Source organism: Phoenix dactylifera, chromosome 3 (genome assembly GCF_009389715.1).
Source record: "Phoenix dactylifera cultivar Barhee BC4 chromosome 3, palm_55x_up_171113_PBpolish2nd_filt_p, whole genome shotgun sequence".
Lineage (NCBI taxonomy): Eukaryota > Viridiplantae > Streptophyta > Magnoliopsida > Arecales > Arecaceae > Phoenix > Phoenix dactylifera.
The window spans coordinates 7,111,253-7,125,027 of record NC_052394.1 but is presented as its reverse complement, the minus strand read 5'-3'; the positions used below and the strand labels follow the sequence as shown (position 1 = coordinate 7,125,027).

The following is a 13,775-nucleotide window of genomic DNA, read 5'->3' as shown; positions in this document are numbered from 1 at the left end:
ACGTGCTTGGAAAGAAATTCGGGGGTTTTCATTCGGAAAGCTTCATCCATCAATACAATCCTCCACAAAGCTCTCCATATCTTCATATGATGGGGAAGTTTGTGTTTATCGGAAAAAAAACAGTGATAGCCACAAAGTATAGCTGAATCTTCTTGGTCCTCTTTTGCTGAAATAGATTATCTGTTGAATTGAAATTTTGGCCACTAAGATGTCGACTGACTTGTAACTTTTCACAGTAAATTTTAATGAAATTAGAAGAAACAATTCGCTTCCTCCATTACCCTCCAAAAAAAAAACCCTACCTTATAGCAAACTTCAATTTTCTCCATCATTCAAAGCCATTTATTTACGATTAAGAGAGCGGACCCCTTGGCATTCCAAGTGGAAGAGAACATTTTTGAACTTGACACGAAGATAAAACACTTGCATTCTTTGTAGATTTCTGTAGTAAATTATTGATCTCGCATTTAAAGTGGAGGATGCGGTTAAACTCGGCAAGTGTTTGATAATTGTGGAGCATTTGATCATGTATGAAGTATTGAAGTGTGGTTACTTTTTCACGTTGCCCCACAAGGATGGGGGGGCTTTTGAGAGCTCCAAAGGCCTTATGCTGGGGAGGTTGGTGGGCGGAGTGGATGGGGACAGCAGTGGCTAAGTGCCAAAAGGCACTTAGAGCTAGGGAAAACTTGAGAACAATGGCGTTGGAGGCCCTGTGAACGTTGGAGTAAAGTTGGGGTGAGGTAAGAGTGCTCCGGGCATGGCCACAAAAGCCTTGGAACCTGCCATGAAAGCTATTGAGGGGTTCATTTAATCTTCTAGCGGCTGGTTTCTAGTGTGAGCTTCTGTCAGGAAAGTGATAAGAAGATTCCCTGTGACTGGCGCCTATCTCTTCATGTCGGCCCATTAATTCTCCCCTCTTGTTCCATATTTTAGAAGAGGCTGACGATGGGAAACTTTTATAAACGCAGTGTGACAAAGATATTATAGCTGACGGGATGACCAGAACCACAAAGTTAATGTTATTGTTTTTAGCATTGTGGCGTATTCATGGTCGAACATTTAAATTTTTATTAGCAGTGGGACAAGCTGCTAATATTTTAATGATATCTCAATACAATTGTCAAGAATTCTAATGTGCTTTGATCAGCGGGCATGAAAACAAGCTGCTTTAGAAGTTCATTAATTCTTAATATATGTATTTTGGTTCTCTTATTCTAATCAAGGATTTTAGTTTGATGCACTGCTACAGAATTCTTCAGGAAAGTTTTACTTCAGGATTCTCCGTTTCTACATAAGATAGATCATGATGACATCTGTTTAGTTCGTTTCTACATTTCGAGAAAATGATAATATCATCGAAATCGCTCGCCGGGCGGTCCATAATTAGGCAAACCCTAAATATTTTGTTATCAGTTTCTCGACGAACATGCAGTAGGCTTCCGATTTTTACTTCGACCGAAAGAAAAGAAATTCATGCAGTGCTGCATCACAAGCCATCTCGTTCATGCTACTTTGGAGAATTGCATATTAATATCTAAGAACAGCATCTGAAGCTTCTGCAGAACACTATGTTACGGCGGTGCTATTCCCACTTTTTCAAGTGAGAGCCGGGGGGTGTAGGTAAGAGAAATAAGTCTAAATAACGGATATAGTTTAAGGGCAACAAACAGTAGAATCGGCCCAAGTTGCATTTGATGGAGACTGAGCCTTTTAATACTTTTATAGAAGAGACGAGCATCAGTGGATGCACCTTGGTTGGAGGTAAAGCATTGCGGTTATGGGCTCAAGGATGTCTTGGATGCACTACATAGTGCGAACTTGAAAGTCATGGAGGAAGCACTCAATGCTTCCCAATCAACATTTAAGAAAAGAATGCATCTAAAGATGGAAAAGACTAAAGTAATCTGAACATAGACAACAATGCATCAGCTTCGAAATGGCTCCATGCTTCCATATGAAAGCCATATGATCATCTTTTGGGCTCACTACAGTCAAAATATGGCTTATCTCTAACTTTTAATGTAAGATATGATCTTTTATTGAGCACCCTTTACGTTGGAAAGGCCAATAGCTTGTGACATTGTTTCTAACGGCATATCTAACATGGCGACCACAGGAGTAGGAAAAAAAGAGAAGCTTTGTCTAGCTTAGCTCATTTCCATTTTGTAGAACTATAGATTTAAGACCCTAAGAAATGGGATTTAAGACCACTTCTCCAAATCCAAGGGTGGCATTGACTTCTTGGTCGATATATGTCACTTTCTACATTTAGATATTTCAGTATCAGTTGGAATTCAAGATGCAACATTAAGGAGAAGACAGACTTGTCACCACAAGATCATATGGGCTTGGTGGATTCTGTTCTAGATTCTGTCCTAGTCATCGTTTAGAGCTTACATTGTTGTAGACTCTAATTATCCATGCTTGGTTAAATATTTCTATATTAAAATGAAATGGTTAGGATCTAAGACCCAGAGAGAGAGAGAGAGAGAGACGTGTGCACAGGATCAAGGCCAATACATCATTTCAAACATTTTACTCTAATCAAAGTGTATGATCGTATCTTTGTAAGGTCTGACTCATCAAATACCGAGAACATTCTTAGACAAGCTCTCAACATGATATCAGTACTCTATGCATAAGTGAAATAATTTTCGTTGGAAACAACGATTAAGAGGGAGCTTCGAGACGTAGAGGCCAGCAACCGGGTCACCAGGTTGTATGATATATTTTATTGGCTATGAAGTTCAAGCTTGTGATTTTTGCAAGCATCCCTAGCTTTACCAGAGCTGACCACTTAACAGCAGAATTCAGGGTGGATCAAGGCTGAAAACACACTGTTAAACAAGCAATAGTTCTTTGATCTGACTGAAAGATTAGCTCTAGTAATACTTAACAATCGCCACATTGCAATTAATTATGTCAGTCGACCAAAATATTAGTTATGTTGTCCTAATCAACATATGGATGAGAGATACATGAAACAAATGAAGATAATGAAAGTTGAAATGTGGTACAAATGGCAAGAGGAAGGATTTTATTCCAGCTGAAAATGCTTTATGTACACTTTAGCAGTAATCATCTTAATCACAGCCAACATCCTTTCTCATTTATTCTTGTTACAAGATAATGTTCTCGCAAAGCATGATACATCTAACATCCCATTAAGACCGCTAAGTAGCTTGACATTCACATACCCAACTCAATTTAAAAGCATAATCCCATGACAAAACATTTTGAAGTCAATGGAAAGTGCCCTCCTGGAGTAGGAACTGCTTCTTGACTGAAACTTGTATCATACATACCAGGTAGGTGACATTTCCGATTCACTAGGCAGTAATGGACCGTTCCACCTCTCTCTAAACAACACCAACCAACAAAAGCGTTTTACAAGACCTTTAAGCAGGGGGACCATCAGGTGCCTACCCAATAAAGCCATCAGCCAAGCCAGCAATGGCAGACCAACAAGCTTTCCTTGATACCGACGTCCCATATGAGAAGAAATTCCAGGTCGCATGCATGTTACCCATGAGTGGATGCTGGATTTAAGTATAGTGTAGCGCATGCTGTGCCCTTTTGCAAGTGTGCTGCCCACCATCCACAGCTTTCTCGTCTCTTGAAAGACAAGTGGTTCGAGTATGACGATACCTGGCAAATTTGGAGCTTTGAACTAGTAAATCATCGAATCCTTTCTTCTAAAACTTTTTTTTTTTGTGGATGGGGGGTATAAAATGGCCTCACCATTTGATCATAGACATGGCTTAGAAAGGTGTGGGAAATGATCAATATCCACTCAGGATTAGTGTGCTATCCAACTTTGGACAAAAGGGAACTCTACCACAACTATGACATTGTAGAAAAATACAACCAATTCCTAAGCCAGTTTAGTGTGATTGAAATAGGTAGGAGATTATGCCATCATGGCTCTTTAAACAAGAATAGAAATGCAGAAAAAGATGCTAAGTATAGGTTTTATCATGAAGAGTAAAACATTGGAATAAGCACAGGAAACCTATATATAACAAACTAATATATTTTAGTTCAAAATTATCCATATGATGCATGTCTGTTTCCTTTTAACTGTCAGTCATTCAATGGTATCTCGTCTATGGTCATGTAAGAAGTAAAACCATGCAAAGGAGGGGCAAAGGACATGCACTCCTATTAAACCATAACCTGCAACTTCAAAGAGGGAAACCAAGGAAACCACATGAAAGGGGGGGCAGTACATACGTACTCTTTGAATAGCAGGGTCTCACCTCCCAACAAATTGACTTCTCAATGTTAATCAGATAGAGCAATCATGGCCATCAATATTTCCTTTCACAAGGTCATAAATCAGCTTTTGACGATGACTTCTAGCTGAAGTTGGAAGCTTTGGCGTCTCCCAATAATCAGTAAGGGTGTGATCAAATCGGTCCATGTTACCTATTTCATGCATTGCAGATGCTCAGAGTTACTTGGAATGATAAAAGCACTAAATAATAAGGTCTAGTAATTTAGTTGCAAACCAAGTAAATTACATGAAGTGTAACTTCAGTAGGACTACTGAAGGAAGATACGCAACCCCAACACCAAAAACCACCCACTCATTTACCTTTGAAATTCTATAAGGATTGCTGAATAATATTAAGACCTCAATTGGAAAATGTTATATGAAGGTTTTGACTTAGGCTTTATCATATAAATCAGGTTTTCAGGCTTTCAAATAGTGGAAGTACCTATGAACATTATTGTTGGGAGAAATGTTAAGGTAAATGTGAGGAGGAATTCAGAATTTTCAAATATAGGCATCTCTGTAGAAGAGGATTTGTGTACTTCTAAGCACTATTAGAGGCAATTTATACTTGTCCTTCATTGATAATATGACTTCTTTATTGTTCTGCAAGCTTTCTTGAAATGCATGCTAAATATCTCCTCTTTCCTCCTACTTCCTTTGTCCCTTTCTCTATTTAATCTTTGTTTTGCTTTCGCTCGGACCTTCTATATGATTGGATATCAAACATCACTATATATTAAGAACAAAATCTATTCCTGCAACTTAATTCTATTATAACATGTGTTCAGGATTAGGTCTAAAAATTAGCTAAAATGCCTCAAGAGTGTTGGCAATACAGTGGTAACGGGTCCAAACTTGCACCAAAATAATATTGTAAAGAACAGAATTCACATAAAACAAAATTAATTTAACCCTTGCACTTTGTGTTTTACAACCACAATTCCTTTCTTTTTTTCCCTGGCAGTATCCAAGATCGCATTTTTACAATGTGTTAATGCAAAGATAATTGCTAAATACATAAAACTATTTTAAAATCTACAGGCAAATATTCATATAAACATTACCTTCACATAGATTTAAATAAATGCAAATAAAATTGGGCAAAGACTAGTAAAAATCTACGGGCAAAGACAGCCACTGAGGGAGTGGCATCTCCTTATGGGCAGGACTTTAAATTGGAGCGCACTCGTACCACCAGCAACAGTGCATGTAAAAATGTTGTTCAATTAGGCACCTATGTATACTGTCTGGTGATATCTCATACATATGTTGCAGTAGGTCCACATTTGCCATAAAAAAAATACAAGATGTTTAGCCATTATGTCAGACTTCCCTCTGAAAGGGTTCAAACTTAAAAACACTTGTAATTAGAGAGAGAAAGAGGGCAAAAAAATTGTAGTGTAAAATTCTGCCTCACCATGAATCCTGATATACTGTTAACTACAATCGCATGTAGGACTTCAAGATTCTATCATCAGCTATAATTAAGTTTGAAACTCTAATAAGCTTAGTATAAACTTACAATGCTCACTAGAAGTTGGCTCCAGCTCTTTTGCAAAGATTTTGAGCCTTTGAAGTTGCATTACAGGTGATCAGCTGCTGAGATTAGCAGGGAGATTGGAGTTAAGATGGCAGATGTAGGGTTGGTTTTGTTTGGCTGTTTACAAGAAAAACATCGAAATCAGGTCTTGATATGATGAAACATCTGGAAACAAGCAGAAGATAATCATTTTCTTCAGAGAAAAGTATGATAAATCTCTAACAGCTTTCTTGAGAATACATTCTGCAAATGCTTATGAAACCTAAGAAAAAATAGGTGATTTACATCATAGCAATGTAATACTATGGCACTATCTCAATATAATTATTGATCAGTATCATGACGTTCTCAACACATTACACCAATATCTGTGGCAGTATTTAAGTCATAGATTAGAAAGTATTTCTATCCGGTAATCCTAATAATTTTCTTCTTAGGAGTTCTTAATAGAAATCTCCATAAAGAAACCCCCAAACCATAAACTGAAGTGAATTTCTTTTGCTGAAAAATGACCTCCTGATAACATGATTTTTTCCTGCAGACCTAAATTTGTTACCACAACAAATTAATGCTTATACACTTGCAAGATATCAAGACAAGATGATTTCCCAAATAGAGGTGATCATTCAGATAACAGGCTCACAACATATATATCTGCCGTGTTAGCCAATTTTCATGCAGAGTAAATGCACCAAAACAAATTTACAAAGACTGTCTGGCTTAAATGTACCAGTACACAAGAGACAACGAATTGCCAGACCCTTTTCACCTAATATATATATTATTATTTTTATAACCAACCTGAATCATGCTACCTCCCATCTTAGTTGAAGAGGCCAACAGCTTATTCTAAAACAATTTCTCATGTCAGTTCAACTCTATTTTCGAATTATAAGAAAACAAATCGAGTGTATGACAGCTTAAAAAACCTTTTAACAGACATTCTACCTAAGAATGCCAAGTTTAGCATGCATGCGTGCAGGCATGCCCCTTCAGCTTCAATTCATACCACAGAGAAGAGATCCCCAGGACAGCATGCACTATCCCTGAATCAAATACATTAAACTGCCTATGTTTAAGAGAATCCAACAGGACTCCAGCAGGGACTGCTGGAGGGACTGCAGGTGAACATTAGCTATCGATGCCACCTCAAAAACAGCATCTGATGACCCCTCACCTGACTCTGTCCTGATTCCAGGCCAGCCGTTCCTTGTTATCAGCAATTCATGTCTGGCTGCTATATCAGCTGGAATATAAGGTATTCTCCCATGACAACTTGCATGGGAAGGTAGAAATTTGAGCAACAATAGCAGTCCACTCGCTGTCCCGATATAAGAGGCAGCATGGTTAGCTGCAGCTGACTGAATGCCACCAGCTCGAAGAGTCATGTACAGAATGGCTGACGCGGTGTCCTCTTCATACCTCACCAAATCCCCTGCAGTTTCCAGATGCCATTCTGTTCTCTGCTTGCACCATTCATCCGCGCCTCCGCAAATCGTCTGAGCTGATCCTTGCTTATTTTCTGCTCCGGAATCACCGGAGCAGGGTCTTGAGCAGCTGGGTGCTCTATGAGCATGTTGGAAGATATTTTAGCTATAGCTTCCTCCCACCGGCTGAGAAGACGAATAAGACCTACCTTGGCAAATGCAGCCTTGCGCATGGCTGGAGGAAGGTGAAGAAGGCAGAGATAGTGGAGGTAAAAATAGTTGCGCACTTGCTCCTCGCAGTAAGAGCTCGAGCATGAAGAACATCTCTTTATAGTACAACCGAAGGAAAGGAAGAAAGTAGTAGAGAGGGGCAAAAGACCAGTCGCAAAAGCAAAATGCTTCAAACGCCTGCTCATCAACCTTTATTACGCGTTTATCAAAGCTAACTTCAAGCCATGTATCTATCTCTAATATCCAGTGCACAATTAGACCAGTTTTAAGGCTCGAATGTAGTTTAAATGTTTAGTTTGTTTTGGAAGCGTGATATCAAACACGTGTGATGCCTTTGTCCAGGCATCTCGACCTTTTCCTCCCCTCAAAGCTCCAGATGGTACCGTGCTAGGGATCCCAAGTTTGGATCAAAGGTTTAATTTCTTGAACATGGTGGACTTTCGAATGAACAAACATAGCTCCAAGCCAAGGAAAAAAAAATGTACATGATAAGGGGCAAGAACGTAGACTAAAACTATTAATGCGTCGATCTTTTTTTAAGGAATTTGATATTGATCTGGGGTGGGGGAAGGGAGAGGAGAAATACCTGGCACAAAGCATCGAAATGAATCTTGATCACCACCCAGACAGCACCGTTGTGTCGTATCCCCGGAGAACGCGACGAGGAACGGGAGCGCGGGTGAGAAGAGCGAGGCGAGCGAGGTTTAGCCGTTTAGGTCCTGTAGCGAGAGTATATTTCCGCAAGTTGTAAAGTTTTTAGTGCCATCCAAGGATTCGTTTGGTTCCTGAAGAAAAAAAAAAAAACAAAAATAAAAAAAAAATTGAGAATTAGAATTTTTTTCTTATTTTCTAAAACCATACTTAAATCAACAAAATTTCTAGATATGGTTTTTTCTTTTTATTAAGAATATAATAGATATTTCACACAATTTTTTTAAAAAAAAAGTAAATGTCCAACCAATTATAAATCATTTTGGAATGTGCTATTTTTTATTATCAATTATTTTATGGTCAACTAAATATATAAAATTATTTTTTCAGACATCATATTTTTAGAAAGTAGCTTTTTTTAAAAAATATTTTAGTGAATTTTTTTTTTCGAGAATGACATGAGCTTTAAATATATGATGACTACAATGGGTCTCTAAATCTATTATGTATAATATCCATGTCCGAAGCATGAATTCAATTTTCTGCTAAGCAAAGGGCCTGAATAACGTTGAAAGATAAGAAGTGCTTTTGGTGGGAGTTTCCATGTTTTATTTCATATATAAATCAGAGAAATTCTGATATATTCAATGTACTGTACAATGATCATAATGGGATGAGCTCCACGTGGTACCATGAAACCATTAAAATAAAATAATTTTATTGGATTTTGTAAGACTCTTTTAGAAGAGCTTGGAATCCAAGTACCGAGCTTACTGAAATAGAATTATTATCAAACCGTAGATTGTTTGTTCAATTATTTATAGATTTGTACTATTTTTTTCGTATAAATTGATATTTATTTTACAACAGTATCTTTCTCCATTTTGATTTCTTCGGATGTATCGACTTACATACAAGCTGGAGCATGATAAGAGCTTGTGCTGACCTAGCCTTCCCCCGCCATGTCTACAAAATTTTGTCTCCTTTGACGTTTGGCCCGATGAAGAGATGAAAGCAAAAAGAAATAAAAGTATGCTTTTGTGGTTCTCTTTGAGGGCTCGTTTGGTTCGCGGGAAGCATTTTTCTTCCTAGAAATATGATTCCTGGGAAACAAATTCCTAGGAAGAGGATGCCTAGGAAAGTACTTTTGGCATGTTTGGTTGACCATGGGAAAGTGACAAATTTCCAAGGTACTTATGTTTGGTTGGCCATCCACTTTCCTAGGAAAGTTATATATAATTCCTATTATGCCCTTAATAAAAATTAGATTTTTAATGCCTCTTTAATGCTTCTTTAATGCTGAAGGGACTTTTTGGGAAAAAGTAAAAATGGAGTGATTCCCACCTAATGGGAAAGTAACTTTCCCATGTTTCTCATGGGAAAGACTTTTCCATGAAATGTGGGAATCACATTCCCATGGGAATACAACTTTCCCTTCTCTCTCCTTTGAAAACTCCAACCAAACAAGAGGCATCTCATTACTTTCCCGTTGACCACACTTTCCCCCCTTCTTTTCCCGCGAACCAAACGAGTCCTTGAGTGTGTTCAGTGCATGGTAAAAAAATTCTCAGATTTTGGCGTTTGACTCAAATGGTAATGCTCACGCACGACTAGTAAGAGCTGCCGATGTACCAAAAAAAAATAAAAAAAAAAGAAAACCTTAGATTCACTAAACCTGGCTTGCATCATTGGATCATCAGCCGCTTGCTTTGAGAGTTGTGCTGATAGATGAATTTACTCTAAGATTTGTGCGGTGGGTGATCCAATGGTGCCTTTCTTCCTTCGAAGATAGGACCCAGTGCCACTTATATTTGGCAATAGCTCATGAGTTCCGGGCATCTATTTTTACCACATGGTTTGGAGGAATTTTATAGCATTATCCAGTTAAAAACTACTAGATTTCATACATACCAGGTATAACTTCATAAACATGCGAGTTTGCTAAATTTCATAGATAATTGTTCATCAAAGCTAGAAAAAATTGTCATTAGAGGCGAGGAAAATTCAAGTACAGCATCAAGTTCAGTATATACGGTATGGAATCAACCTAACAAGCGCCATACGCACGAAACAGCAAACGAGTCCCATCCCCTGCCCCCAAAACACGCACACGCTTCTCCGAAGAAAAATTTCCGTCATTCTTATATACATGTCAGATCTCCATTTCCAATCACTTGCTCGCCAAAGAAATCCAGTGTAAAATTTCAACCCCACGCTCAAAACTATACTAATACCGCTGTTACACCAAGACACTTCAAACTCGGATATTATATTCCAAACGGGCCTCTGTCGATCGACCTCCACCTTAGAAGTCAATCCAAACGACGCCGGCCGCCAGCTTTCCCCGGGCGGAGACGGCACCTAGCCGAGGGTCAGGCACAGGAGGTGCAGTTGCAGGACTTGGGCACGAAGGCGCAGACACCATAAGGTTTGTTGGGGAGGTCGCAGTCGATGGCGAAGCAGCATGGCATCAAGGAGCAGTTGCTCGGGTCGTTGGCCGCGCAGCACCGGCACTGGAGGCACAGCTGGAACGGCGCTAGAGCACGGCGGGGACTTCCGCCAGCCACGCCGGCGCGGTTGAAGGGCTGAAACTTGGCCAGGTCGACGGGAACAAAACCGGCGGTCGCCGCAGGAATTTCTGCATGCATGTGGCGGAGCTACAACAATCAGCGAATTGGCGGGCAGGAAACGGAGCTGAGAGAGGCGGACGCGGCTTACCTTTGATGAGGAGGAGGAAGAGGAGGAAGAGGAGGAGTGATGTACTTAGTGTTTGACAAATTGTGAGCTTGCCCATATGTGCGAGAGGCTGCCGGAGGGGATGCAAAGAAGGATGGGAGGTGGGGTTCATGGCTTGCTCGGCTGTGTTGGATGGAAGGATGGAGAGGAGTACTCTTCTCTGGCTCCGGCTGTGGTCACATGGAATGATTCTATTGGAAGAAATAAGGAAGGTTCCTTCGATTGCTATCTGGGACATAAAATCGTCCGTAAAATCATCGCCACAGGGCTGTCTGTAGATCACAAGTCATTATTGAATGATGCTCGATCCAACCACCGCCACTCATGATCCATCCGGGAGGTGTTTAATAAGGGTTCGGATGAAGTCGTTGCATGTGCCGCGACAAGCTAGGGACGACTACTTCTCAACCATTTTAGTTGGCACGTAACTGGAAAACGCCTGTGTTTGGTTGAAGCCTGGACCAAAGTAGCTTGTGATTCAATTCATAAAAACAACCAACAAAAGGCCTTTTTATTTTATTACGTAAAAATTATATGTTCGTTTGATAGAGAAATGGTTGGTGGTTTAAGGGATAATTTTAGGTTAGTCTCGCAATATAGCAACTTTTAGGTCTTTGGTCCCTTGTCAAGATAAGCGATGCTCTTATCCGAACGGCCACGTCTTGACAATGAAGTGCTTATCATCCAATAGTTTTGGACGATGGTGGAACTCAAGGCAGCTTGGAAACAAAAGCAGGACGGAGTTGATAGGGCATATGCCACGCGGATAGGAAAGAATGAAAGATTGCCTTGTTTTTTTCTACGTGTCCATTTGCATTTGCTGTTTTGCTGCTAAAATACTGGTTGGGTTGTCAACTCAATTTAGCTTACCTAGTTGATAATTGAGGTTCTACATAAAATGATGACAACTGATGATATTATAACCGAACAGAGTCGGATAATTCGCCGACCCAAACCCGATCCATTTATTAAATAAATAGGGCAACACAGATCGAATAGTTTGGATACCTAAACTTGAACCCGATCCTATTTATAGTTCCGATACCGTTATGCCAAATCAAGGATGCTTAAAGTAGATCAAATCATAAATTGCTGGATTTAGTGCCCTCTATATCATATTTTTCATCCACAAAAAAATGGTCTTCTATGTGACTCGGCGATGACTGCGCCATAGGCCCCTGCTAGTGTCGACTTGGCACAGGCAGCTCCATGGTAATTGGCAAGTATGAGCATGGCCACATGGATTCCATTGCATGCCACCTTTCTGAGGGTTGCAAAAGGGTTTCGGTCCCAGAGGTTCGGTGCACTCTCCCCACGTACCAGTTTGTCTGCCATCTTCTCCTTGAGCACCATGCTGCAAGGCCGTTGGTAGGAGATGAGTCAGTTTCACGTTAAAAGACTCAGTTAATAGATCTTGTACACGTGCGGGAGTTTTTTAGACACACGTCCAACAAAATAATTAGAGGATGAGCTGAGACTAATTAGCAGTGGACATTTCATTGAGATGGATCATTTGCCGGTATCAAACCTGCTGATACTTGCCGGGGATTGTTTTTCTGGACCGCAACGAAGGTTCTAGAAGGGGTTTATATGCAAGTTTCATTGGGCGAATGATTCAAGAAATCACTTTTCTCTATAAAACGTAAGGAAGTAGATTTTTTTTTTTTTGGGTACATTGAAAACTCACAGTAATCTCGTAGGGAAGTAGATTTTCACCTTGGCTTTATTGTGTTTCTTCTTTATTTAGCTTGCTTGATTTGAGTTAGACGAGGCATGCGTTTGCTATTTCCTACCCCAATTAAACTCGGATCTTATCTCAAGTTTTTTCCCTTTTTTTTTGACGTACAGATTGGAAGTTCACAAAAAAAAAAAAAAAAAAAACGAGCGCCAGCTTAACTATTTGCATTTTCGTGAAATCACAACCATCTCATATGGCCGAAAAGAAAGAAAAAAAAAAACTGTAACCTTAAAATTCTTATTTTGATTAATGTACATAATTTTCTTATAAGGGAGGCCCACTGATGGCCCAAGTCCTCCTCGACCTAAATATTTCTTATTGAGGAGCTCACACAACTAATAAGAAAAAATTGATGTGCAAAAAAAGTCAAATTTGCTTGAAAGCTTGACCTGTTAGAAAGAGGACTAGCCAATGCAAAAAAATCTACGTGGTACTATTTTTATTAGTTAATGTGGGACTATGATATATGGGACACTTGATGCTACGAAACATGAAATTCTAAATTATCCCACAAACAATGAATAAAAACATACGTTGGGCCCTGCTTAATATTGAAAAAAAAATAAAGTCAAATTACGAGGTGGTGCCAAAATTCCAGAGTTGTCATTGCAATTAGAGCAATGTTCCTTCTCCTGAGTAAGCTTCATGCCTAATAGTTCAGCTAGTTGTTGTGATTAAACCGTCCATCCACGTTATGTTTGCTGCAAGCTTTTTGAAGACGAATCAATTGAGCAGACCAATAAGAATTCTTGCTTGGATGTACTAATGGCATGGCATGTGCTGCATATATATCCATGTCCAAAGTTCGCAAAATCGCCACAATGGTAAATTGGCTGATAGGATCATATTTGCCCATTAGATGTCCATGCTGTAAATATGATGCCACGTTCTTTATGCATGCCCATATCATAGCTAATTGAAATTCAGAAAAAAAAAAAATATTTCATTTTTTTTTTTTGATACAAGAGCTGCTCATCCTATTCTAGTATAGGTACAGTCAACAAAATTAAAAGCAATAATTTGACAAAACTATTTCATTCAAAGTCAAGGTTATTCTACAATGTTTATGTAGATCCGTATAATACCCAACTCTACCATTCTATTTAAATACGAACAGTTTAGAAAAAGAGGATAATGTCAAAAACTATTGGTCCAAAAAGGACATAAATTCTC

The 13,775-nt window shown here is 39.2% G+C and overlaps 1 protein-coding gene and 1 pseudogene across 1 annotated transcript; both read right to left on the bottom strand.

The window, feature by feature from the left end:
• Positions 1-5,046: 5,046 nt before the first annotated feature.
• On the bottom strand, positions 5,047-7,662 carry LOC113462409 (annotated as a pseudogene).
• Positions 7,663-10,086: 2,424 nt separating this feature from the next.
• On the bottom strand, positions 10,087-11,202 carry LOC103702238. Its single transcript, XM_008784568.4, has 2 exons — positions 10,847-11,202; positions 10,087-10,766 (listed from the first exon to the last, which is right to left on the bottom strand). The coding sequence occupies exons 1-2, from the start codon at positions 11,100-11,102 to the stop codon at positions 10,501-10,503; spliced, it is 522 nt and encodes a 173-aa protein (XP_008782790.3). The 5' UTR covers positions 11,103-11,202; the 3' UTR covers positions 10,087-10,500.
• Between the last annotated feature and the right edge of the window lie 2,573 nt (positions 11,203-13,775).